Source organism: Ooceraea biroi, chromosome 1, assembly GCF_003672135.1.
Source record: "Ooceraea biroi isolate clonal line C1 chromosome 1, Obir_v5.4, whole genome shotgun sequence".
Taxonomy (NCBI): Eukaryota; Metazoa; Arthropoda; class Insecta; order Hymenoptera; family Formicidae; genus Ooceraea; species Ooceraea biroi.
In genome coordinates, this window is record NC_039506.1 from 9,005,909 (window position 1) to 9,033,432 (window position 27,524).

Genomic DNA, 27,524 nt, shown 5'->3' on the forward strand with positions numbered 1-27,524 from the left:
CCAGTCGAATCTCCATCGCGACCACCTCGCCCGCCGTGGAAAAACCACGACAAAGAACAGGGAGGAGAATATAAACACAGTGACTCTCCCGATCCCGTCGATGATACGCGAGACGTCTTCTACCGGAGACGCAGGAGCGTCAGATCGAGCGAAGAACCACCACGCGGCTGCTCGGAGAGGATCTCCTCGCACGGAGAGGCTATTTCGTTCGATCGCTCGACCTGATCCGAGGCTGATGGAATTCAATGGAGAGGAACGCTTCGCGCGGCATTGTTTCTGCGCCCCTCAATCTCCTTAACTCTTTAAGGAGTGATGACCGAACACGAATATCGAGTCGGCGCTTCCGATGCAGCGCGTCTAATAACGGCGTTGTACCCTTACGAGTAGATTTCAGGCTTGTTTTCTCTTTTATATTTAATTCCCGTCTAACGGCGGATGCAATTTTTACGCTAAACAGAGTTTCAATTTAAGACAGCGTACAGTAATAGCTTTACTTTTCGATCCACAGCTTCAATATTCTAATACTTTGTTGTAGAAAATGTTAACGTCGTTCGTTACGAAGTTTGCTCTTGCATAACGGTTGATATTTACAATAAGTAACAGTAGATTAAAAAGCATCTTGACGTGGTATCTTGATCCCATGATAAACTACATTTATCGCAAATACTAAAGTCGCCGATATATCATTTCATGAACATGAATATCTGATTGCGCATTCTGAATTGATACGCGACTCACGCGAGAACGCGTCGAGATGCCCCGTAGCAACGGATGGATAAAGTCATTAGTTGCACGTTGCATGCAGTCTGCATTCGAAGAAATCCCTCCATCCTCAAACAATCATGCCCGCCGCGATGCGATTATCGCAATCGAGCATGAAGAAGAAGAAAACGACGGGAGAAATATTATACATCCTACCAGGAGTACTTGTTCACTCCGATAATCGGTTATTGTACACCAGGAAACTCGGCACGCGAGGGTCCATTTATGTCGCACGTAAATACTTTCGTGATCACCGGCGATACAAATAATCACCCGCCATATGCACCGATTCGCGATTCCGCGCTAGACCCCGCCTCGCGGCATCACGGAACTTTGCCTTGGAGAATCATCATTCCGTCGGGATAATCACTGCTTGACGAGCTACGCGAACTTAGAGGCCGTACGCGCCTCTTCAACTACTTCTATCCGCCGGCAGATAGGCAAGCTTGTTGTTCAGCAGCTCGATTTTCTTCCTTCCATCTGTTCGACTCACGCTAACCGCGTGCGATCACATTATGATCTCCGGCACTGATTGCTCTGCTTCCTCGTAAGATTCCTCGTCGGATATTTGAATCAACAAACCTGTCAAATAGCGCGAGGTGTGTATTACTTCATCAAACTTCATCAAATCCTTGGCTATTAATTAATTCGTTTATTAATTTATTGCGGAGATGCAATAGTACGTTTATGTCAGGATGAAGAAATGTCTCCGTGTTTGTGCAAAATCATCGTTGCCTCCTACGCGCCGTTCCAATTAAGGCGAACGGTTTTCGTGAAGGAGAATCGGATGATTCACTCGTCCATGAATGTACGGACATGTCTTTGTCCATCATTGTCTATCGAGTCGTTCGTTGAGCTCATGTGCAAGACGAAGAAGCGGGCGATCGAGCAAAGCGAAGAAGAGGAAGAGCGCGTTTGTTTGCTACCGCCCATACAGTTTTCAGTGTTTGCCGTAGGAGTTAGGACATTGGATGTCTCTTTGCAGAGACCCGTTTCATCTGGTGTTCCCCAGTGTTTCAAGGAAGAAAAATGCTCAGGGATGCGCCGACTGTGTTCCTCGCTCTTTCGATTTTAACGTCTGTTTGCCCCGTCATTTCCTGAAACATGTACCGGAGAAGACAGGCTGGATGCGTTCGATTATTTCTTCCGCAGGAACCTCGTGCAGGGGTACGACGAGGATTCCATTAGCCGTGTTTACTCGGGGTTATCGAAGCACTGAGTAACTCGTAAATTAGACAAAATGCGTACCACATTCCGTGATGGACCAATAGCACGCGGATTGTGTGCACCGATTCGTCTTTGTAAAATTGTAAAATTAACTAAGTGCTCGAGAAATTTATTTCTCGCCATTTATTATAACAGATGTATTTGTTTGATAGCATACGTATAAAATTACATTACACACTTTTCTTTACCGTGATTTTTTTAATAGAATTATAAAAATTAGAATTGTAACGTGTGGACTTGTTTTAATCACTTGTTTTAATCTCGTTCCAGGTCACGGTCGCTGGCACGACCACGACGAGTACGAACACTGTTTATCCCAGCGTGAATGACATGGACTGGTTCGCCGGTGTCGCCGAGGAGGAATTACTGTATTACACGGGGATGAGCAACGACATCGATTCTTTATGGGCTGTCGTGGGCAGTTTTGTACCGCCGCCACCTAGACCACCTTATCTACCCGAGGAGAGCATCGCCACCGATGGTCTCACTACCTGCGACTTGTGTTCCTGGGCATGGAGAAACGACAGGCATTCTTTCTCCCTGGATGGCACCCTAGGTAAATCTTATCTAATGGCTTTATCGCTAGTACTCAGATAAGATTAGCAGAAATTTCGATGTACGCGGAAAATATCGTCGAAACTCAACAGCATTCTGTGCCCCACATCATCTTTCGAATAAAATGTTTTAATTGTTCCGTACAAAGCAACTTGAATTCGAAGAATTTTGAGCAGACACGAGTAGAAGTGCTATCGAAATGCTTCTGCTTCATCAGCGAAGCAGCACAGCGTTCATTTACCATGCTCCGTCAGTTTTTCTTGTCATCACTTCAGCAAGAAGTCGTTCCCTCTTTCTCTTTCTCTCGAAGGATGACGAGTGGTCGTTTCGAGCGCGCGCGCGCGCGCGCGTTGTGCATCTGTCCACACCAGAACCGGGTTATTCCTCGTATACACACTCGACTGTGTTTGCGACGTGTTTATTCGTCAAACAGCTTTTCCAGTCTAGTACGTGCTTCAGGATTCGGGCAGATCCCCCTCGAGTAAACGTCAGCCAAATTCATTGTAACGACGCTGTGAAACGTCTGCTCATCTACAAGAAGAAGCGCCTGACGCGAACTCGGCCAGATTCTCACTCAATTATCGCTGTTAAGCCGAGTCGTATGGCATACTATTATTCTCATATGTTATCTCAATATAATTTTATAAAAAAAGAGAATAGAGAAGCAAAAATTAAATACGTGAGTCTTTTGCTGGGGCAGCAGCTGATTATCTGGTAGTAACTTGCATGTGCGTATACGTGTGTAAAATATGTAAGGATGCACACATGCTAAGCTCATAACGAGATCATTCCGGGCCTTGATTTCTCACTCTGCTTGCCGTATTATGGGGGAAGTATTATATGAGGATTTTCATTACTTCGAATTGCTCGAAATCAAGGGTTGGACACAGGATGGACGTCGGCGCGATCACGAAAAGATTGTTATTAAGAACGCACGATGCGATCGTCTTAAGCACGTTCATTAAATATAATGATAAATAATGCGAGCACACACGGCGCGCTTTTCGTCACATTCGTCGTTCGTGACAGGTTTAATTGCGCACGCAAATTACGTTCAACGCGCAGATATTTATATAGTCGTAACATCATCTCTCTTTATTCATAATTAAACATGATCCCTCGTTAAATTCGATTCGGCGCGGCGGATGGAAAACAAATCGCTCGGACATTAATGCGGGTAATGTTAATGCATCAGCGACGAAAATCGTCGACTATACGAGAAGCTCGCCGACTCGCGTTCCCTCTGTGTAAACTGTAAAGGATAATTCGAGTGCTTTCCCCCGACGTAGGCCGACCTCCACATCCGGTCGACGTGCACCGACCAATCAGAAGCACGCCAGTCTCGCGTTTACGGTTCTCCCCTTCGGGATCAGTGTTCGCACGTACGCACGAAACGTACGCGAAGGCGTACGTAAAGTTTCTGCGTCGTGACACGCGGGCCCTCCCCACTCCCGTGATGGGCCCCTTCGCAGGGCCCAGAGTCCCTCCACCTCTTCCGTCCCGCGGGCCCCGTCATCCGGGCACGCATTATCGCCATTACCATGAATTCCCGCAGTTATTACGCCTCTGTTACGCCGCCACCAAAATGGCGGCCGGGTGCATCCTACCATGCAAGGAGGACGCGCTCCACGTCTGCTCCTCTTTTTATCGTGGCGCCCGCGCTGCCGGCATATCGTGCCACGTTATACCGCTCGACAATTAACGTCGAGAATGGCGGTCGGCCGATGGTAGGGATAATTGACCCTGTCAGGACTATGACAGCACTTTTACGCTGCCGCATGATTCGCTGGGTCGATATCCTCGTGTTTTATATCTCGTGTCGGATAGAGGCACGGTCGTCGAGTGTATTTCCGGCCGATGAAAGCCGCGGTTACATTAGAGATTCGGATCTAATCTCGCCCATCCCGTTTGATCGTTCGAGCCATTGTTCCCAGTGGCGATAAGGCCGCTCGATGCGTTGCAAGTTCACAGCTCGCAGTACCACAAATATCTCCTCGTGAATAGCGGATGTACGCGCGGTCATTATGAACCTCGAACAAAACTTGTCCGTTGATCATCTTCGCAATTAAGGCTTAATTGCCATTACGTCGCAACTCTCTTTTCTCCGCGAAAATTCCTCGGTGCTATTATTCTCGAAAATATGCACGTCGAGCAACGCCACGAGAAACGCGAGTCGCGTTGTCAAAAGCACATCGTGCATGACGAGACGCCGTTGTCGCCAGATCGCACGAGTGGAGTCCGCCATAAATAAATAAAGAAAATGGAACCGAGACGAGAGAATGGTGCGTTGGGGGCATCAAGGGAGGCTGGCAACGTCGGTAATCATCGCGTCACTTCCCATCCTTCACGACGTAATAATTACGAGATCGCGCTTCTTACTCACGACTTGATGCGGACCCGTGCTTGTCGACGGGGAAAGACAACGAGGGAGGCGGGAATGCCAGGACCAAAGAAAACAGAAGAGAGGAACGGAGCGGACTTAATGCGAGCTTGCGAGTATCTCTTGGCCTTCTGTCTTGCGTCGACATAGATCGCACGATTCGGCATGACTTAGAGCGGTGAGCGACGACTCGTGCATTTCGCACACGGAGATTTGCGCGAAGGTTCGTTAACGCCCGACGAGAGTGGCACTTATCACGAATGACGTTTAAAGAGCCTTCGCACAATTAGCGAGAGTTTCCAGAACAAAGAATGATTAATTATGGTGGCCTGAAGACACCTTTTAATTAAGAGAATATATCAAATTAATGAGGATGTGGTTCGAATATTTATTATATATAATATAATAGTGGTAGACATTATATCGTAAGTCTGTCAAAAAGAATTGTAAGACACTTCAAGATTTTCATATATGCTTTGTATAATATCTTTTCAGGTAAAAAGATATGTATTTGTATGGATATGAATAGGATTTGACGGATGTTTAATGATATTTTTAATAGTGATGCAAAATTTTATGTAAATTTTTATTACGAATTCCATTATAAATTAATGATTATTTCTGCCTGACTTTAACATTTGCCTTCCATTGTGCTAGGAATGCCGTGCTCTGAAGCGGTTAATCTCAATGCTTTGCGTGCGAATATGAATCGATTTAATAAGCTGCGACGCATAACGGCGTGCATATAAATCGCCAGGCATTAATTGCACTATGACATTGTACTAAGCGACTACGCTGCATAAAGCCACCAGCTTTTATTCTCACAGGAATAAAAAATAACGTGCACAAAGTTGCGACACGCAAAGCCGATCTCATTCGAATGCTTATCGGTCTGCAACACGCCAAAGTGTTTTTTACCTCACATACCGCTTTAAGCAAGTTCTGGAGTTGATCTATAGATGCAAAAGCCTTTAAATTAGATGATTCCAATATCCGAGAAAATGTCTCGTGATTAATTGTAATAAGCGGCAATCGCGTACCATATGAGCCAGATTGATATCTCGATTGTTACACATACATAGGTAAATTTCCTCCATAAATGATCGACAATCATGCTTCAATGCACGCTACGTGCTTGTATGTACATTCTGCTATTTCCACTGTACGGTAACCAGCAGGTAGCCATACTCTCTCGCAAATATCCCTACTGAACCGATGCTATCTCGTTGCGTATACGCCTGGACCACGTAAAAAAGCCTCCCTTAGTCCGACGGTAAGCGTCTCCTCCTGTTTCTCTTCTTCTTCTTCTTCTTCTTCTGCTTCGTCGTCCACGTCGTCGTTCCCTTCGTTCCTCTCAACGCCTTCCTTTTTCGAGCGCCACCATGTCCGGCTATTCGCTGCGAAGAAGTAAGCACCTTTGCGCCTGCATATCGCGCGGCACCGACGAATGCAAACAAGAACGAGTAGCGTGGGGTCCCGTGAAAATTTCATGGGGCAACCCCTCCAGTCCCACCTTCCCGCCTCTTGTGTGTGCCCCCGAGCCGCGCACTTTTAATCTAAGAGCCGATCTCGCCGAGTCCACGCAGATTTATTAGCAAGTCCCGCGAAGCGATGTGTTCGAGAGGGTGCGTGGGCTACCACTCGCGCGCGCGGCTTTCTTCGATTGTACGCACGTGATTGTATGCGTACGAATTTGATGTTTATTCATCGCTTTAATCCACGCAGAATAAAATCTTCCAAAATTTGTTTGACGATGCGAATGCGGAGCCTGAAGCGATACTGGCTGTTTAATCTGTATAATTTTTCGGTAAATACGAATAAATTAAATGTTCTCAAAGGTGTTTGCGTATTTTTTGAAAAAACATACTATGCCGTATTAAGAGAGAGAAAAAGAAAATGAGAGACCTCCGCTCAAAATTCAACAAGATATGATTTAACACCCCGTTCTCCTAATAGGATGAGGTAACGATGTTTTCATAACTAATGTAAGCAGATTTAAGTCCGTAATGCTGTCCGATTGTGTCGCCAGCATGAATACGCAAGTGGATTCCATTCGGGCAATGGCGCAGATGAAAAATGATTCGCGCGATCTCGCGAGGCGAGGCGCGTATGAATTATCGCGGACCACGCTAATGCCATCGGAATTGCTGTCATGAAAGCAGGAGAAATTACACGGGAAGAGGGGGCTAAGACTAGTGAGCGTATTAATCGTGCATTTTAGCGGATAATTAATTCAGCCTCAAAGAACCACGAGTTAATTATATGTAAATAAAGATCGCCGGCGCAGATAGGCAAATCATCAATCTCGCCGCGAAGCGGTACGGCGGTATTGCTACGCTCGCTGGCGCACGTGAATTATAGAAAACGGTAAATTGGATAATGGTACGTTTATTACCGGGGATAGTGCATTGCAACCTGGTGCCCACGCGCGAGCACACGCTCCAAGCGCGCGCGCGTATAGCGCACGATTTCGCTGCAGCGCGAGCGGACGGCGATCGAACGCGCCGTTAACGATGATTGGTACCGAGTTAATTATTGTGTCCCCCGTGTGTGTTATCTGTTTGGCAGCCTCCCCCCCCCCCGTACAAATTACCCAAAGATTACGCGCCGAAGTTCACTTCATAATGACGCGTATTAATCACGACTAGGAAGCTGTCGTAATCTACGCGCTGCGGCTTAATCCCAGCGATCGCCAGGACACAGTAATTAGCGAGCTCCGCTGCGCTCGGTATGCCAACGTTTTCATTAAAGCCGCGAGTTTATGACATTTCATTTAGTCTGAGATATTTCACGGGCCGCCTGATTACATCCCGTGATTACAAGACTCGCGATTATTGAGCTCGTTGTCGCAGCCTCTTCTTGACGCCGTTTGCGGATAATATGGCAATAAGCTCTATATGTTCCGCGAGAAATGGCGGCAAGAAATAAAATGCATGTCGTTGCGAATTAAAATATCGGTCTGCGCGTCTCCTGTTTTATTCGTCGATAAATCTATCAATTTTATGGAATATGTGTGACGTAACGTTATAGGTATTCAGTCACACTTCTGTTACATGAAAAAAGTGCTATTTAATAGTAAAATAAGAATATACTCGCTGTGTGAAATCGCGATTCTGGTATGAATAGCAAAAGGCACCAGAATCCAAATTCCTCAAAGTAAAGGATGGGATAGCTTAAGAAAAGATAGAAGAGACGCAGGAAAGTGCTTTCATTTCTGTTGAGGAGCTATTAAGAGCCGCCTTTTCGCTTTAACGTCTCGACGTAAGCGCGTCTCGATGTATCTCTCGTCCAAACTTCTCCTAAAGACTCTTCTCAACAAGATTGGGCCACAAGTTCGACTATCGACGCTTTCGTGCCACGCAGTTTCCAGCGGCGTCTCGGGTAATTAAGATTACAAACTCGAGCCGGTTACGTGAAGACGGCGTGACGCGCCGTGGTCGTTCCGACGACTTCTTTATCTGTGGCACTTACCAAACTATGCCCGAACATAGTCGTCTTATCTCGGCGACACGAGACGTGGCGCGGTACCGGAAACATCCGCATTCCACCTGCTGATGACATCGTGCTCGTTTAGGAATGTGTGTAAAGGCGCGATCAGGTCCCGCCAGAAGCGACCGTTACTTATCGTTCTTTTTCCTTGTGTTTTTCGCCCCTCTCCCCCCGTTTGTCCGTCTTGTTTTACGTGGGAGTGCGGTCGGCAGAGCGAAAGAAGATGTTAGCAGCCCCGTCGTGTATCTCCACACCAAACGCCGCAGGAATACCACCGCGTTCGTGGTGATCAACGTGAGTCAGGAGATTCGACGAAACCACCGGCGACCTGCAGGGCCCAACTTTTCCCACCCCGATGTCACGGCAAAAGCCGTCGACCTCCTGCACGCCACGGTTGTTTTTCAGGGAATTTTATACGAGCCACCCAGAAGTAGATACTGGGGTCCCGTGCACCACCTTTCTCGGCTCCTCCGTCCGATAATTAAGCTCTTATATTCCGATTTTGTTCAAACTGGATTCGCCGAGCGCCGCTATAACTTCCTTTCAAGCGTATCATTAAAGGTGCTTCGTTAACGAGAGACTCGTGAAAAGCGCGCAATATTTTGCGGACGCTATAAACATTTCTGCGTGTTTTACAATGCTCCCCGCTCTTTGTTAACAAAATCTTTTTACGCGGCGATCCCGCGAGCGGAGGAGCCTGCTTCAGACAAGCCGGCTCACGAGTAGGCTCCTCAGGGATATTGACGTTCAGAAATAGAGTCATCAAATTACGACTCATCGATTGTATCCCGGACTGGCTACAACGTTCCATAAACGCGACAATGGCACCTTTGTTTTCCCGCCGGGCATCTTCCCGCACGCTATTAACGATAACGCGCGTGCCACTTGAAGCTTTTTAAAGACGTACGAGCCGTACAACTCATGAAGAGAGAAGTGCTCGTCTGCCTCTCTCTCTGTCTTAACGTTCCTCTCCTCCTCCGGTCCAACGTGCGCGGACCCAGCCACGGGAGAGCCTATCCACTCGATTCTATTCTTGCACTTTTACCCGACGTAGGTACGAACCTGACGTTGACGTGTACCAAGTGCCTTCAAGCGGGTTTCTCGAGTTCAGGGTTGATGTGGAGTGTACGAGCGCGAACGATTCCGTTAACTAAGCCCCGTCTATGTAAGCATAGAGTATTTCTCACGAACAGCCACTGGGAATGGCCGACTGGTTCTCTCGAAAGGAGATTTCTTCCTTATTAATTCACGCGGATGCCATTAATATGCCAAAAAATCCGCGCGCCGAGTTAGACATTGCACGATACAGCATGACAACGAGTTATCACTTGCATAATCTGCGCATTTACATATTAATATATTTTACATAAGTATTGAATTAATTTCAAGTATTTTCGACGTTGTGCCAGCTCCCCTCCTGATTCCCGCAATTGTAGCTCGCGAATTGTGTTACAATGTAACAGTTACATAATAATGTTATTATTACTACAGTCGCCAATTGTGACACATTAAATTTTAAACAAGATATCTTTTAGAAAATCAATAATAATGTTCGCATGTAACTGTACGTTTCAAATAATAAAATGTACTTGACATTTGGCATTTAGAAACGTATATGAGAGATCCTTATCTTCGTTTTATTAAGTTGTCTTACATAATCATGTAATCATCGACGGTACTTGCGCTATCGTGATTACTATCGTTGTTTCTGATATTATATAATCATCATGACCATTGTCGGCGCGTACGGATTGCATCGTGCCGCGTATTGGTACCGTTTTACACCTTCGGGGAAGCGCTCGGCTCGTCCATTGCGCCGGCATCGACATCTTCGAGGAGCTGCCAATCAAGACGCGATCACGCTCTTCTCTCGAAGAGCAGATTTCAGATCTGAGATCGTGCGATGCAATCTGAATGCGGCGTTCGATAACCCCGCGGGTAAGTGTGACGTCCGCCATGCACGAAGGACAATGTCAAGCCGGCGGGATTGTTCAGACAAACGCGTCATTACCAAGCTTTGCAAAGCCCAGCGTGGCTGAATACATCACTTCCGCATATCTATCTGCCTCTATTTATGTTATTTCCAGCATTTATATTGTGATTATTAGATAGCTGCGCGCTTTTTATCAGTTTCTCTGAATCATAGATACGTTCGCGCGCCAAGATTGGAATTACGTAATATTAGATTATATATATAGATTGGTGTTAATTTAATCATGAAATTAAGTTTGTGTGTGAGATATTAAATGACCATTTCTAGCGAAATCATTCAGAATAATGTGCCAGGGAGTGATGACTTGAGAATCAAAGAACCTGATGAGCAATCAACTCACCGGAGAGTTGGCTTGGCCGTCGCGCTTAAGTAAAACCGATTTATTCCGCGCAACCCGTTGAGGATGAACTTAAGAACTCTTGCTACGCAATGAGCGGCTTCGTAAAGTGTTGATAATTGATATTTGATCGCGTGCCGGACTGGCAATTAAATGCTTTCAGGAAGCTGCTGCGGCGGTTTTTTTATCGAGTACATCAAGAAAGAGAGAGATAGAGAGAGAGAGAAGGCAGAAACAGAAGATAAGAAGAGAAAGAGAGAGACGAAAGGACCGACTCTGAGATGAAGCGCGCGCGTACACACGTGGGGAAAGACAACCGACTGTCTGACTGTCAATCCGTCTGTCTCGCCGGCCACACCTTCGCGGACAGACGAGCACAGGGAGACGGACGTGGAAGAGTATCGTGGCTGGTGAACCCAGATGGGATGACGGATAACTCGGTCCAGCCGATCGTTCACCCGGTGAGGAGAGATGGATCTGTTCTCGACTATTCTTTATTCCCGGCGTTCCACGTCCCGCGCCCGTTCCTCCCTTGCCTGTTCCTCCTGTCCCGAGATTCTCGGGCTCGGGACACCACGCGCTACGTACACCTTACACGCATTTTCAATCACGATCTACGACCGAGCCTGTACGGCTTTATCCCGATTATAGGTCGCAGATAACGAGCTGCGAGCAGGCGGCACGTAAGAAACTCGGCATATCGAATTCTATCGAGCTCTACCGTTCGTCACATTCGTTGACCGGATAATGACGACGTAATAGCAGCGACGTGTCCCTGTCGTTTTCTCTCTTCATCCCTTTCTTTTTTAACTCGTTCTTCCTTTCTTATTTTCATCAACGCAGGATTAGACATTGACCGCGGATTAGAGTGATGTAACGTGGTGGACCCGGGATCTGTTTGTATTTCGCACATCGTTGGGCCCCCCCGACCGGATGAATAATTCAGCAGTCTCTTAATCCGAAATGTCATCGCACGACCACGCGCTAAGAATCTTCTCGGACCGGCACTCGCATGTAACGCAGATCTGGACAACTTTTTGAAACGTACTTCGACATACTTTGCCGGCACATTTCGTATGTATATACTCGGGCGGATGTCGATTAGTTAACGCGGCGTAGACATGAACACGGCGTGATTTTTCTCCCGCGAGCTCACATCTATCACGGTGCACGCTTTTTCTCTCGAGTTCACTCCGGATTAACTCGTTACTGGTCTTGACTAAATTAGATGATTAGAGGGAAGTCGGGAGTAATCTGTAAGTATCATATCGTAAACAATGCTCGAGCGATGCGTATATGTACGCGAGCCGTGCATCCCGAGGATCTGATCGACGAAATGATTTACGTGCCATTACCGGAGCTCGGCACTTCTTTTCAGGCTGTACATTTGTACAAGAGTTCGAAAGTCGATGAACAATTAGCGGTGAAAGTTTTGGGATATCAAGAAAAAGAAAGAAAAGAAAGAAAAAATAAGTGCTTAAATGTTTGTTCAAAATTCTAGTCGATTTTTCGTCGCTGCTGTAAAAGATTATCATCTGCGATGGTGATAAAATTGCCGGTATAAAACAAATTTTTCACGGATCAAAAGGAAACAGGAAACTCGCGCAAGGTCAATATTGTATAAGAACCGCACGGTTACAGAACAAATTGCGTAATGAAAAACTAACATTACATTATACTTAGCAGTTTCAGCGTCATTCTATCAGAATAAACGATGTATAGAGATTAAACTAACGAGCGAAACGGCTAACTTAAGAAATCTGTACATTACGTTCTTTCAAAAGCAAGATGTAAGAGCAACCAAAGAAAATATTTGATGTGAAAAAAGGTATTCAATGATTTCTGTATCGTAATTCGGAGGAAGCAGTGCGGGAAGGACCGGCGGAAGTTTGGTGCTGGAAATCTGACGATGGAGACAGGAGACTAAATATTGACGGGACATTTGTTAGTTCGGAATACGATCTGTTTAAAGGACCGCTTGAGAACTAAGCATCGGGATTAAATATCTCCTGACAACCGAAAGGCCTACGCGTGGAAGCGCCTCCCTTGACCCTTCCAACGCCCTCGTACGTGGTACCCGTGGTCTCTCACAAGCTCGTAAAGATCAAATAAAAGTGATTTGCGGTTCGGTTAAGTTCACCGCGTCTGAAACCCCTGGTCATTACCGGTTTTTTCACTTATACGGCCATACTACTGGCGAATTTCACGGCGTCTCGCGTCGCGCATCGCTGATGAAACGAAACTGCGGAATCCCTTCACGCTGTATCCGGGGTTCATTCTGCTTGATTTGCATTCACGTAACGCGCGCCTCGCGAATTAGCAGCGAAGTAGTAATCAAGATAATGATGACTACTAAGCAGCCGATATAACGGCGCGGACAGTCCGGCGTATTTATGCGCATTTACGGGCAGAGGTGGCTTATCAGGCTCGCCTTATATGTCTATTTCAGCCGGTAGCGGGCAAATGTGTGGAAAGAGAGACTTGTGAATGTATAATGAATCCTACGAAGCCGCAGGTATATTGAGCCATCAGGTAGACGAGACAACCTTCCAAACGACGCCTCTAAAATCTTTAGTCACGCGGGTTTTATTTACGAGCATCCGACCGACTAATTTCTCGAATAACCACGCGAGATTTAGTGTCACCGTATATAGCGAGTGTTTCCTCACGCGCTGTAACGATGAAAAAGTATCTTTGCTAGTGCACACCGGAGATCGCGACAGATACCATTATGCGCGTGCTTCGCGCGCTCTATCTGCCCGAGCATCTCCCAGCATTTCAGATTTATTAAGATCCTTCGACTGATTAATAACATCCGGCGTTATCGATTCTTAATCCGTGAGTCAACGCTAATTTCAAGGTACCGCGGACGATCGTAATTTAATTAACGCCATCAAGACGACGAGAGTGATATTTCTGCCAATCTGCAGACATTTACATTTTATTTATTCTTGGTTCAATTTAAGCGAAAGCAGAGTTATGTATCGAATGTGTGTGCAAATTATTTTGCGCGATAACTCGATCCTTCTATCGTACGAATTGTTTTTAATTTGCCATCACTGCACGATCATTTGTTTCTTAGATACAAATCTTAAATTTGCTAAATTTAAAGTACATTTAGGTAAATATTTTGGTTGTAAATTTTAGTATTGCTTCTTTACCAGCATTGTTTTCGTGGATACTTCTCGCGTGCCTTTTCCTGCGGTCACTTTATGGCGGCTCTTCTTCCATTCGCAGAGAGAGAGAGAGAGAGAGAGAGAGAGAGAGAGAAAGACAGATACAAAGAACACGATTAAGAGCAAAAACGTGCACTCGGCTCGGTGAAGGACGAAGCGGTAACAAATAGCGCGCGTAAGGGATGGCAGGAAAAGAAATCGGCAGAAAGTACCGCGGGGTAGCGGAGTCGGTCGGCAGATAAGGCCCGCATGTGCGAAACCGGGCCAGAACCGGCCAAGTGTTTCGCCCACGGAGTCCAAAGCGAGACCGATTAAAATTGCGGTGGCGGCGGCGCAGGACGACGGCTCAATTATCACCAGAGCGCAGTCGTTTGACACATACAGAGTGTCTCGAGTTTCATGCGCTTCCTCGTATCCGCGAATTAAACGACCAATTTGCTGTTTCCTTCTTGCGGAATACCGAGGCATAAATTTCTGAGTTATAATAAGAGAGAGTAAAGTATAAATAATTAAAGGAAAGACTCTCGAGAGAGGAAGAATTTGCGTGAATTAAGCCTCAAGAACGTGAATATGCGACAACGTTATTTTTCAATTTCAACTGACTTCTACTTAAATGGAATTATTGTGGAAGTTTTGCAGGTTTTATGCAAGAATTTATGAATGCATGAGATGCAGAGATGTTTTTAAAACTGAAGATTAAAAATGTGTGCTGGAAGGGAAACAGAATTCAATTCGAATTTTTACTAAATCAACATTAATCAGTCGAGAAATTCGTGAATGTAAAAATGTAGGGTCTACGGGACACCCAGTATATGCACGCGCAGCGCGATTCTGGCAAGGAAGACTCGTCTGGAAGACCCCTGGAGCGCTCGACGGCCCTTGACGTGCCGGATAAATTATTATTGTTAATGACATATTTATCGGTGGTACCGCTGTGGATACCGGGAAGTACGATGTTGAGACGATCCGTCTGATTCGTGGTAAACCACCGATTCGCGTTAACATCTTATTCGAACCGTCTGGTCTGGACCACGTTCACTTTTGTCTTTACTTCTTCGAAAAGTGATAAACGTATAATGATTATATCGTCAACTACTTTTCAATTATTTTTCTTGTCATATCATATTTTTAATTAAAAATTAGATTTAAAAGAGATTAAAAGAAATTAAATAAATAAATTCGATAGAAAAGTACTACTACAATACTATTAATGATAAAACTATGTTTGTTATCAATAGCAAGCAGATAATAAATATTATAACAATATTAAAAAATTATATGACAAATTGGAAAGTTAATTTATACAAGAATATTTTATATAACCTCATCCACGTCGATTATTCAGTCTAAAAGAAATAATCATCTCGAAAAATTCTGACTATGCAATTAAGGATCTTCTAAATTAAGACATACATCTCTTTCAAGAAACCTCTTTAACCTATTAGAAATATACATAAATAATATATTAGAATCGCTTGTGCGATGCCAGCGAATGGATTAGCAATTATGCCTCATCGTCTATGGTAATTCCTATACAGAAAGAAAGAGAGAAGACGAAAGAAAGAGAGAAAGAGTTATTTAAAACAACCTCATTGAATACATTAATAAGATGAAAAATGTTATCGAAATTCATCGAGTATGTCTCTATCTATCCACACCATGTCATTTCATGTGATGGGAAAAATAAGCCGAATCTCTATCGACTCATTTCTTCCTCCGAACCTTCGAATTTTTTAACGATGAGAATTAGCGGTGAAAGTTAATGATGGCCGTTAGCAATTTAAATGTTTGATGCATTCTCAATTAGCAGTGGCAAGAGGAGATTAAAGTTCGGTTCCGTAACGAACGACAATTATTCGCGGACAAAAAGCTGACGGGAAAGTTCAATGAATTGCCATTGCGGGCGTATAGGATCGCAAGCAGCTTTTATAACGGTGAGCTTCCTCTTTATGTAACAAGAAACAAGAGAGAAATAAGAGAGAATGCCCCCCCCCCCACACACACACACGCACACACATATACATATAGATATATACAACGTCTTCGCACACTCGTTCGTCTTCAGAGACGCGAAACTTGGCGCGAGCCTTTGCCGCGCCGAATCGTTCTTTAATGATGATTAATGAACAGCGCGTACCCGTATTTCGTTCTGCGTTCACATTACGTAAAGTCCACCTTCGGTAATTAGCTAAACCGGCCGAAATTCGTCAGATCGTGGGCGCAGAACATCCGACATCGCGCTGATACACGAGTGCTTAATTATTTCGCCAATCTCGCGATGACAATCGCTGAATCTGCCGCTCTCGCGATGTAAAGAACGCGTGTAACTCGTGACACACGTGTCGCAAGCGACATGAATGGTGCGGTATGCGTCCAGAAACGGTCGTGATACATGCGTGTGTCTGCGTGGGATTCTTAAACGCGAAATATGACTTCGATAGCGACGTTGAAAATCTAACATATTGCGGCTATATTGAAACATTGAGACATATTTTTATTTTCCTCGTTTCTCTCATTTTTTAATAATTTTATTAATATTAGAGCATAATACGTGCGGGAGTGCATACCATGAAATAATGCATGACTCGCACGTAAATATGAAGCTCATGCTTATTTTTGAAGTTCTCATGTCCTGCAACCTGAAGACGTGGCCATCATGAAATTGCAAAAGAACAGCTCACAGTCGCTAGTAAAAATGATAGAACCGCTCCAAAAAGCGATGTAATAGCGTGTGAAACAGATATTGGTCCTATTACACACTGTCGGCGCAGTTTTTCAAGACGGTCGAGATGGAAACAGTGCAATTAAGATAAATTTCTAATTATCTCGGCGCGGTCGAAGGGCATTCAAACCGCAAGCGGAGCGAGGAAGTCCTTGGGTGAAGATAATGACAACTGGCTGTAATTACGCATATTGAGCCACGACATAATTTCACGACGGAAGGAAGGAGGCAAAAGGGCGCTCTTGCTTGGCATTCAAATTGACCGTGTCAAACGTTCGTTGTCTGTCCACCATCTCTTACCTCCAGTTCGCACGGCTGTAAACGCAGATTGCGGCGGTGCCGTCTCAAAGAGAGAATTCGTGATGAAACTGTCAGTTATCTCTCGAATAAAAATATGGCAATCAAAACTTGAATTGCATCGCTGTGTATGCATCCGACAAATAAATGCCTTGAATTATATTCTCATTCGGAATACAATATCTATGTGATATCAAATATAATCGGAGAAAATGTAATCATACTCTCGTGCATGTCACTGAGTACACGTATACGCCCGACTCATTGATCGGAAACTGCTTAAACGAGCCACGCCGCCAGAACCGGCAATCTTCGTGCGTATACCTACGAGCAAGTAATTGCTAATTTGCATAATGACCGCACGAAGTGCCATCTCTGCTTGATGGAACACTCGGAGATCCCTTACCGAGGGACCTAAACTGGAAGTCGCTCTGAAAGTTACGCACCTGTCCCGAATCCCTCCCCAGCGAGCCTGATGTTCGGGAATCATGCGGGACACCACATAACACAGTCGTTAAATAAACCGACTTACTTCGTACCGCAATATCCGCGAGGCGAGCAAACCGGGTAACGTAATGAGCCGCGACTCGGGCGAACATGAACATGTCCACGCGTGTAATCGTATGGCTGTGCGATCGGCTTTTAATAACGGCGACGTCGCCGCGATCCGAATTTACCTCACTCCAATCTCGTCGAGTCGATATACACCCCGCGTGGAACAGGATCGTCGATCGTAATTCATGGGACGCCATAGGCGAGCCGCGGCGGTATTACCGTCGCGTGATCGCGGCCGACACAGCCGCTGCACGCCGCGCCGGTGGCAGAGCAGAGCGGACACGCGTAAAAAAAAACGCACATTGCACGCGTACAGACGCGTGCATGCGACCGGCGTGTCCTACGTGTCGACCCCCCACAGATTCGTACGAATCAAAAATTAGATCCCGGACTTGGGTCGCGAGGCGAGGTGCTGAGAGAAAGAAAGAGAGAGAGAGAGAGAGAGGAGCGAGCCTGGTTACTCGCCGGGTCCGTAATTGGAGCCTGGAATCCTGAAATACGAGGCGGATCCCCGGGACCACCTGTCGAAATGGATCGCGAAACGACCTCGACGGCCGCGCGCGAGGCCAGCAAAAAGAGGATCTCGCGCGAGATATATACGACGCGGCCGAGGGCGCCGGGGCCCCGATTTCAAGAATGTAGGCGTACGACTATCGACGAAATCTAGAAACACCGAGTGCCGCGAGAGGAGGCGGTTATCGACGAAATCTCGACGAGAAACCTTAACGGTATGCGGTGGACCGGTCGCGGTGTCCCGTAATGGTGGAGAAACGTTGAATTTACTGATCGGCGTGGTGTGTCGATCCCGCGTGTAAGCCGTTGGCGTACATTGTTGCCCGAAAGGTATCGCGACACGGATCCATTGGCCGCTTTTGTTATTAACTCGTTTGAATAAATATACGCGTTTCCGCGGCGAGCGAAACGATTCCGTGTAAGAAAGCGCTCGCATTGTTGCGGATATCGTGTTATTTTTATGCGCGGACAAGTCAGGGCTCTCTCTTTCTGTCTGCACGCGGCACGGAGTCCTCGAAAATGGAACGAGCCGCTCTCAATACAGGCGTTGGCGTGAAGTTACGAGTTTGTTTGCACCACTAGCGACGACATAATCCTAAATTTACCAGTACTCAAAGTTTTTCTTGTCCGCAGCACTAAGCAACAATTACCGGTCGCAAAAGCGAAGCCGGTGCGTAGCCGGTTCAGCCACGCTTTGCTCTACCACCGTTCACTGAAGTGCAACACTTTAAAGTTTATTAATAAATAAAGTATGTGATGATGAGAGAGAGAGAAAGAGGGATATCTTGGTACATTAATTTCTCTTCTCATTTAATAGCAACTAATCTATTGTAGACGCAGGCGGAACATTGATATAAATAAGAAACATTATCTCAATATTACTGCACATTTTATGAGAGTAATTAGCAAAAGTTGCGAAAGCATCAGGATAATAAATATGTATTTAATAATTCTAGTCATTGCAATTTATTTATTATTGCGTTTATTACTTTGCTTGCTATATCTTGCATATACGATCTGTGAGTAATGCAGGAAAGCCTGAGCGTTTCTTCAGGCTTTAGTATAGAATCTAATGAGATTAAATGATCGTGGAATATCGAACCATCACGCGGGAAGTTACGGCTCGGGGCGAGGTGTGCCTGTCGTCTCGTTCTTATTTTCGTTTAACGTATAATAGCCGATCGGCATTGAAACGGTAAAGCGATGAAACAAGCGATGAAACGAGCGCACTAAGCTGCTGCCATACGTTAGACCGCGATCGCGGATAGTATGCGGCGTGAGATGAGGCAGACGTTGCGGTCAACTAAAACGGTTCGCCGATCGCGAAAACAGCGGCAGCTGATCGCGCGCTTCCTTCTAAGGAGAAGAGATGCGAATCACGTTTTATATCATCATGATTCTGAAAAAGCGCGATTGCCTTAAAGTAGCACGTCTAACCAGATGGATAGAGAGAGAATCGTTTGTTTCTCTCTGAAAGTACATAGGCAAATTTAATAAATTATCAATGATCGATAGTTTGACTGATTGTTTTTTCCAAGATTCGAATGGTCTCTAAAAATTCTTTGACACTTTAAAACTGTTTGACTTCTAAAGCGCAATCTAGTATTTTAAATGATATCTTTTCGAACGAATCTGTTGACGAAGTAATGACTTTATAGCAACAAAGATAAAAACACAAGTGATACTGTTAGACGCTGCTTCTTCATTGCAATCTCCCCGTTGGTAACGAGACGGAGAGAGCTTGCGAAAAGTTATTAACTCCGACATACAGGTTGAAGAGACTACTAACTAGCTCGGTCTGTTCAAAGATCAAAACAATTTACCGAGATAACTGTAACAGGGTCGCTCGCGCATGCTGACCGGCATTAACACGGATTGGCTAGGTGGTCAATCTCGGTGCAAGATGATTGATAACTCTCTTGTAAGCGTTATCAGCCGCGGCATGCGCGCTGTTATGTTCACGTCAAGAACGTGACGCTGATAGACGGGCCTTGCCTTTTTCCCCTCTCTCTTTCTCTCTCTTGCTCCTCGATGCAGCTTTCCGGCCCGTATCCACGCGACTTGTTGCCTTTAATCCAAAGCTACATGTCGACGTGTTAAATGCGCCCCTCTTTTACACTTTATCACGCTAATCTTCGATCCCTCCTTTTATCGAAGACTCTCTCTGTCGGTTTCTTCTCCATCTTTGTTTTTCTAGAGCGCGTCTATGTAGAAATTAATGACTAGGAAAACTCAACGAGGTAACTATACTGAAATAACGGAACGAACATAGAAATATCTATTGATTTTTTTGAGTTACTTTATGTTTCTTGAATATAATCTTATTAAAGATCCTCTTCAGAGAAAATAATTGGCTTCAAAACCTCAATCATCAAAACACTTCGCCAAATAATTTCGAAAACATTGATCGATTTTGTAATGTTGCGCGTTACATAAAATATAAGATGACTTTATTTTTCAGAAATACTTGTCTATCACCTAGCTAAAAGTTGACAAAGTAACTCCCTGTGTTCAGAAATATTTATCCGCTCTTTTAAAATTGCGAATACTTGCTTGTGTTCCTGTTACATGTCACCAAAAATTTATTAACTTTAGACTTTGGAAAGGTCGCTAATCTTATATTCTTTTACCAGGACTGTTTCACAATCATAAAGAAGCAACATTAATAGCGCATTCATATGCAAAATCGAGTACAAGCTCTCGATCACGGAGCTCTTTCTCCCTTAAACAACTTTCTCCCTCTTGGAAGTGCCTCCTCCAAGCTCACCAGGCTCTCTGAGTGATTGCGGTGTCGACAACTTGAGGAACATATAAACCCACGTACGCGTAGGTAGACCGATGGCACGGAGAGCCGCGTGACAAGAGCGTAATGAATCTACCTCTCTTCGAATGAGCGTACTTCGCTCCGGCAAGATAGTCTCAAGATAGAGGCAGTGCACGACGGAATTCGAAAACCGCAGGCGATTAATGTCGCTGCAGCGCGCTGCAGGAGCGAGCAAAGTCGTCGGCTGGAACGGTTGAAGCGCGCATCTAAACGTGTCTCAATTCGCGGATAATCCCGGCGATCAGCGGGACCTAATTATCCCGTTCTCCCGTCCGTAATTCCGCGAGCGCTCGCTCGCTAATCTCCATTTCAGCGTTTAAGTTCGCGTCGGTCCGCGGGGATCGTCGCGATTAAGACCTCGAGTAAGGAACGATCGGGAAACATTATGTACAAGCTTAAGATGTTCCGTACGATAACACGACGAATTCTAAGGTCCGACTTAATGAGCGCGAAGCGAGGGGCAAGAGAACCGCTCGGTGACGCGCGGTTTTATCTCGCTCTTCAGCCCAGCTCGCTCCTCAACTCAGCTTCTCAGCCCGGCAGAAATGGCTTACGCAAACAGCCGAGAACTGGTTGGGAATCGCGTTCGGCGATTCGAAGTGTGCAAGCTCGTTCGCTCCTCGGGCGGTGGCTACGGGAAATCGACCGCGAATCGTCCGACCACCGGTCGCGCCCGCAAGAACGATCTTCTGACTGATGATCGGCTGATCTGCCTCCGTCGCCTCCATCATACGCCTCGCTCGCGGCCGCCGTTCCCTCGTAATAAACCTGCGGCGCGATTCTCTTAATTACGTTCGCGCGGACGATAATCTCGTGCCTCGTTAAGAGCGGTTGCGCCGAGATCGCTGCCGGTGTGCACGCCCGAGATGAAACGATTTCAGTGGGATAAGTGGGATAGGTAAGGGACGCGAGCGGAGAGCCGCTTTCGGTAGGTGTGCGCCGGGAATAATAGCGAAGGACGCCTCCTAATAAACCTGCGGATGTCCCGCTGCGCGGAAACGGGACGCGCCGGATGGGGCTGTGAGCCAATTACGGGGCGCCCGCGCGTAGCGCGCGAGAAGATCTCGACGGCCGATTTATGCGATCTGCCTGTGTTATATGTACCCGGCGAAGGGATGTGTTCTTGCGCCTGGAGGAACTGCGAGATTGAACTAACGCGAAAAATGGTCGCATCTCCATTCTTAATTTCGGCGACAAGATTTTCATTTCACAGTCGTCACTATATTAAATTTTTAATAGTTTCAAACCACTTCAAAAATTAAATCACTATTAAACAAACTGTTTAAAATCTATAAAATATAAATTTGTGTCGACAAGAGGATCAAATTGAACAACGTTTTTCATTTGGTATAATTGTTACACTTTCTTGTGATTTAAATATCTGTCATACTAAACATATATGATTTCTGACCTTTTTACAGAAGCTCCTGGAGAACTTGGATGGGTGCTGACTCTAGTGATAGTGTCTTTAATATCAGCCGGTATTGGAGCGGTGGTGATGATGACTCTCCTGCATTGTAGAAGGTTGGTATCATCTGTTTTTTTAAAAAAGTACATTTTTGTATTAAATGATATAATATAAGCAAAAAGAAGACAATTGTAGAATGGCAAGAAGATTGTTTTAGTTTTGGAAACGCGACGTTGTAATTTTAGTTTTGTTTTAATAGCGCGGTGATCGCGTTCAGTTTGATATGCGGTTGACGATTTATGTTACTTTGTTTCCGCGGGCGACCACGCAGCGGCGTGAGCAGCGCGAAGGGGGTCGAGATCTGGCAACGAGCGAGTCAAGACGTGTTACGCGCAAGCCAGTTGTTACATTACGTTCTTCTATTTTATTGTACCGTATCTCAGTAAACACTTGTGTGGATCATCAAGGATTCTTGTCATCTTTATCCCACTTTCGATAACATCCCACATATAAGTTGGGGGCTCGTCCGGGATTCGGACAAAATAGAGGAAAAAAGAAGGCGCGGTGGCAAGATGGCGTCGAACGAGGAGAAAGGCGAAAAGAACGATGGACAAGACGTTGCGGAAGCGGAGGCCATGACGGTAGCCCAGTTAAAAGACGAATTGAGACGACGTAAATTAAAGACGACCGGAAACAAAGCAGATCTGGTGGAACGTTTTCGTGCGGCCATGTTACTCGATGATCAAAAAGACGAAGATGCTGATGTTAGTGACGACGATGTGCACGGCCAGACCGATAAAGACGACAGCGAATCGGACACCAGTGACGAAGCGGAAGACGATGGACGACGAGGGGCACCCTCGGGCGCATCATGCAGACGAATAAGGTACACGTTAACCTTTAAGGACGTTGAGGATTCCATTGATACGTTTAGCGGCGACGACGGTAAAAATATCAAACAATGGATCAAGGATTTTGACGAAACAGCAACACTGTGCCAGTGGAATGACGTGCAGAAGACGATTTATGCGAAAAAACTTTTACGCGGGTCAGCGAAGATATTCGTGAAGTACGAGACACGAGGGAAGACATGGAAAGACGTGAAGATCGCATTGAAGCAAGAATTCGCCCAGAAAGCCGATAGTCATGATGTACACCTGCAGTTACAACGGAGAAGAAAGAAGATAGACGAGACATACCAGGAGTATTGTTATAAGATGGTGGAGATCGCTTCCAGAGCAAAGATGGAAATTAGTGCGGTAATACAGTATATAATAGACGGCATTCACGACGATGAGGTAAATAAGGTTATTTTGTATGGTGCGAAAAGTATTTCGGAATTGAAACGTAAATTAGAGATATACGAAACAATGAAAGGTAAATTAAAGCATGTAAAATTAGATGATAAGAAAAAGAAGTTTGCGCATGTTGAGACGGGTAAGCAAAACGTGAAACGTTGTTTTAATTGTGGTAATCAAAATCATTTAAGTGCGGCTTGCCCGAACAAAGAAAAGGGCAACAAATGTTTTCGGTGCGACGAATACGGGCATATTGCGGCGAAATGTCCCACGGTAGAGAATAAAAAAACGACGGATAAAGATAAAAGTTGTAACGCGACGCAAAGTAAGACGGGTAAATGTTACAAAAATATTACGGTGAACGGAATTGAATTACCGGCTTTAATAGACACGGGCAGCGATATTAGTTTGATGCGAGCGGATTCGTATGTAAAAATCGGGGCGCCGACGTTAACAAAGCGACAAACGAAATTCCGTGGGGTAGGTTCAGAGGAAATCACCACGTTAGGTGAAACCCGGATTAAAATTGCCGTCAAAATATTTCGGTCCATATCGAATCAGGCGAGTACTCCGGAACGACCGATATATTGTGCAGAAGGTCGGTGAAGGAGAAGGACCTCGTGAAACGTCTACAGCAGCAGAGTTTATGAAACCATGGAGCACCCCATCGAATGATAACCCAGAGAAACGAGCATAACATCTGAGGACAGATGTCGTCGGATGGCCGAGAGTGTAGAATGGCAAGAAGATTGTTTTAGTTTTGGAAACGCGACGTTGTAATTTTAGTTTTGTTTTAATAGCGCGGTGATCGCGTTCAGTTTGATATGCGGTTGACGATTTATGTTACTTTGTTTCCGCGGGCGACCACGCAGCGGCGTGAGCAGCGCGAAGGGGGTCGAGATCTGGCAACGAGCGAGTCAAGACGTGTTACGCGCAAGCCAGTTGTTACATTACGTTCTTCTATTTTATTGTACCGTATCTCAGTAAATTCTTGTGTGGATCATCAAGGATTCTTGTCATCTTTATCCCACTTTCGATAACATCCCACACAATTGAGCGCGGCTTTTACGCAATATAAAATCAAACTTTGAGAGTCCTTGTAGGATTTACTCTTTGTTGAGTAAAATCAATTGGATTTAACAATCATCAAAATTGAAATCCTCGCGCACAAACGCTTCCCAGTTCAATCTCTACGAGGATGTTTCTTTCGTGCAACTCGCGAAGGAAGTAGTGAAGCGCTTCGATACGGATTGCCGCACCGATAGATCCGCAAGCCGATCGTAATTTCGCCTTGCAGCTGTTCGATGCACTTAAATTACCATCTACTGGCGATATGTAATCAAACGAGTCGATCGACACTAAGGAGGATAAAGCGATCGTTAGCTGGATCGTTTCGGTAGGTGACAGTCTAACGGAAACCACAGAAAAAGTAGCAAAAAGGGAGGAATGAATAATACACGAGCACCATTACGAAAGAATCACGATCACGATCTCTCGGATCTCGATTAGAATCCCTGGATAGCCAGGAAATGAGAGTTTTCGTAATCGCAGTCTTCCCATTCTCCGCCTTTCTCAAAGAATTCCCCTCGCGAAAGACGATTTACCGAACTTGATTACCAGCTTGCATGCTTCACATCAAAATTTAATGAAAACGCGATACTTTGCTTGTAATTCTCACCAAAAAAATGGTGATCATGTAAAATAATGTAGAGTGCATATTTTTGATAAACTTCTTCTGTTTCTGTAAAATGATGACCATTTGACGTTTGAATTATCACTAAACACGTTCATCTAGTTAATATTTCTAATTGAAACCTTCTGTTTTGTCTGTTACAGGATAAAAAGCGGCGGTGGCAGAGGTGAGCAAAAAATATTTTTCACAAAATGCCATTACTGAGTATTGGATTGAGTTAAATCGCGTCTCTACTTTTAATGAGCGTAATCGGTGATAGATCTCAAGCATCGTATGAGCTTGGATCCACCCCAATAACATCACGCGTACCGAAACCGGTGTAGGGTTACGATTAGGCTGCTCGAAATGAGAAGAGAGATCTGAATTATTTCGAGATGCGGACTAGCCCTCCAATTATGTCGAATTAACATACCACGTTAAGCGCGCGTTCGCGGCCGCGCTGACAGGTCAGGTTCGAAACGATTCCCAATTATCCGAGTCCCCTACTGAGTTACCAGCTCGCGGTGCCCTTCCATTCGCTCGTTTCTTCATCATACGTTAATATATGACATCCACATTCACAATAATACCCTCTTGGATATCCTTTATGAGGGACCTCACAAAAGGTACCTTCAAGAACGCTCCTCGCTTTGTCCTGTCATAAATCTCGATCGTAGAAAAATACGGCGCAACACGTGGACGAAGATCGTCGTTAAGAAAATTACGTCGAGATATAATACGACGCGACGATATGCATGTGGAAAATTGCAACAGCAATTTTCGGAAGTTTTGTGGTGAAACATTCTTCGTGTGACACCATGTTCCATATCGTTTCTATGAGATTCTCATTGTGATATTACGGATATTACGCAACACGAAGATAGAAGAATAAACCGCTTGGTTCGTGTTGACCTCTCTGATCTGACATCGTCTGAAACGGGCGTCAACTGGAGCACTACCTTCTACGGTACCCGAGAAAAAGGAAAAGAAATAGAGTGACAATCAGTCGGATCGACAAACGTGACGCTTCGAGAACGTGAAACACGTTCCCGTGTCTCTTATCAGGGGATAAAGGGGGAAACCCCTTTCTCTCCAGAGGTTGGCTCACGACGTCGGCGTCGCAGGCCACGAACGTCGACCGTTTCGGTTCCAGACGATGGTGAAGGGGCTCGAAAAGCAGGACCCCATGGGGACCATACCCGTACACGAACATGCGCGCACGTTCATGGTGGTAGGCCAACGACGATGCGGAGGGAAAGGAAAGAGAGCAACGCCGTAGCATCGAGTGTCAGCACCGATTGGAGTTTAATTAGTTCGCATAATGCAAGCCACTCACGGCGGTATAAGCCGCACGTCCGTGTGCGTGTATACGTGCATATGTTACTGATTCTCGTGTGGCTTCGCGCGCGCTTAAAGGATAACCGGGCGACGCGCGACGGACGGACGAACGGGCAGACGGCAGCCGGGCGACATAAAGGACAGCGAGACGTGTCTAATTAACTTTCTGATTTTAAATCACCCGCGGCACGATACGATCGACGAGCGAACAGAGCAGCAGATCGGCCGACGTAAAAAGGACGAGCGCGCGGGGAAAGGGCCATAGTGCTACCGTCTGGGATGCAGGGGTCATCCGAATTAATTATCCGACATATCGTTTCGCTGAACCTTTTGAATCACCTCCGGGTGGCACCATAGATCTTCGCGTGGTGCTTGAAGCATCCGTGACCCGAATCTCGAGACCGATGGATCCACCAATGAGAAAGAGACGCTCGCACTTTGATGCTACATATCGCCCTTTAGCACTAAAGCGTTTTCCGAAAGCGCGAAAAGCGTAGGCGATGAGATATTTTGCAAATTCCGTTAGTCAACGGCGATGTGTTATTAGTTCTCGCTCGTTTTGCATCAAGGTAATCATCCAAGGTGGTCTGTGGCGCAACTCGAATGCGCAATTTCGTCGTTCTCGCCCCGAGCGGCCGAGCTCTAATCCGGTTTTAGAGCGGATAAACGCTAGGAAAGGCACGAAACAACCACGGTACACAATTACACGTTAAAACGCGATGATTTATTGCCACCGCTTGAAACAATGGTAGTCGTTAATCGCGTAATAACACGTGGAAGGAGAAATACCTCGATGACAAAACGAAAATCCTGCCTTAGAACAAGCGTTTTATCACAAATTTAATGTAAATCGTTCGTTTCTTGTGGTTACACGACGTAGCTCATTTATAAACAGATTTTTCAGGATTTATCTTACGACATTTCCATGACGATTAATTTATATATAGGTTTGCATGGTATTTTATGACAAAATCCAAT

General features: G+C 45.5%; 1 protein-coding gene across 1 annotated transcript in view; it reads left to right on the top strand.

The window, feature by feature from the left end:
- The window catches only part of LOC105282763 (TSC22 domain family protein 1), a 70,177-nt gene that overhangs the window by 35,306 nt on the left and 7,347 nt on the right, over window positions 1-27,524 (top strand). The window contains exons 2-4 of the mRNA XM_020032793.2: window positions 2,260-2,545; window positions 22,252-22,354; window positions 25,373-25,395. Coding sequence (XP_019888352.2) covers window positions 2,260-2,545; window positions 22,252-22,354; window positions 25,373-25,395 — 412 coding nt within the window. The remainder of the gene's footprint in view (window positions 1-2,259; window positions 2,546-22,251; window positions 22,355-25,372; window positions 25,396-27,524) is intronic.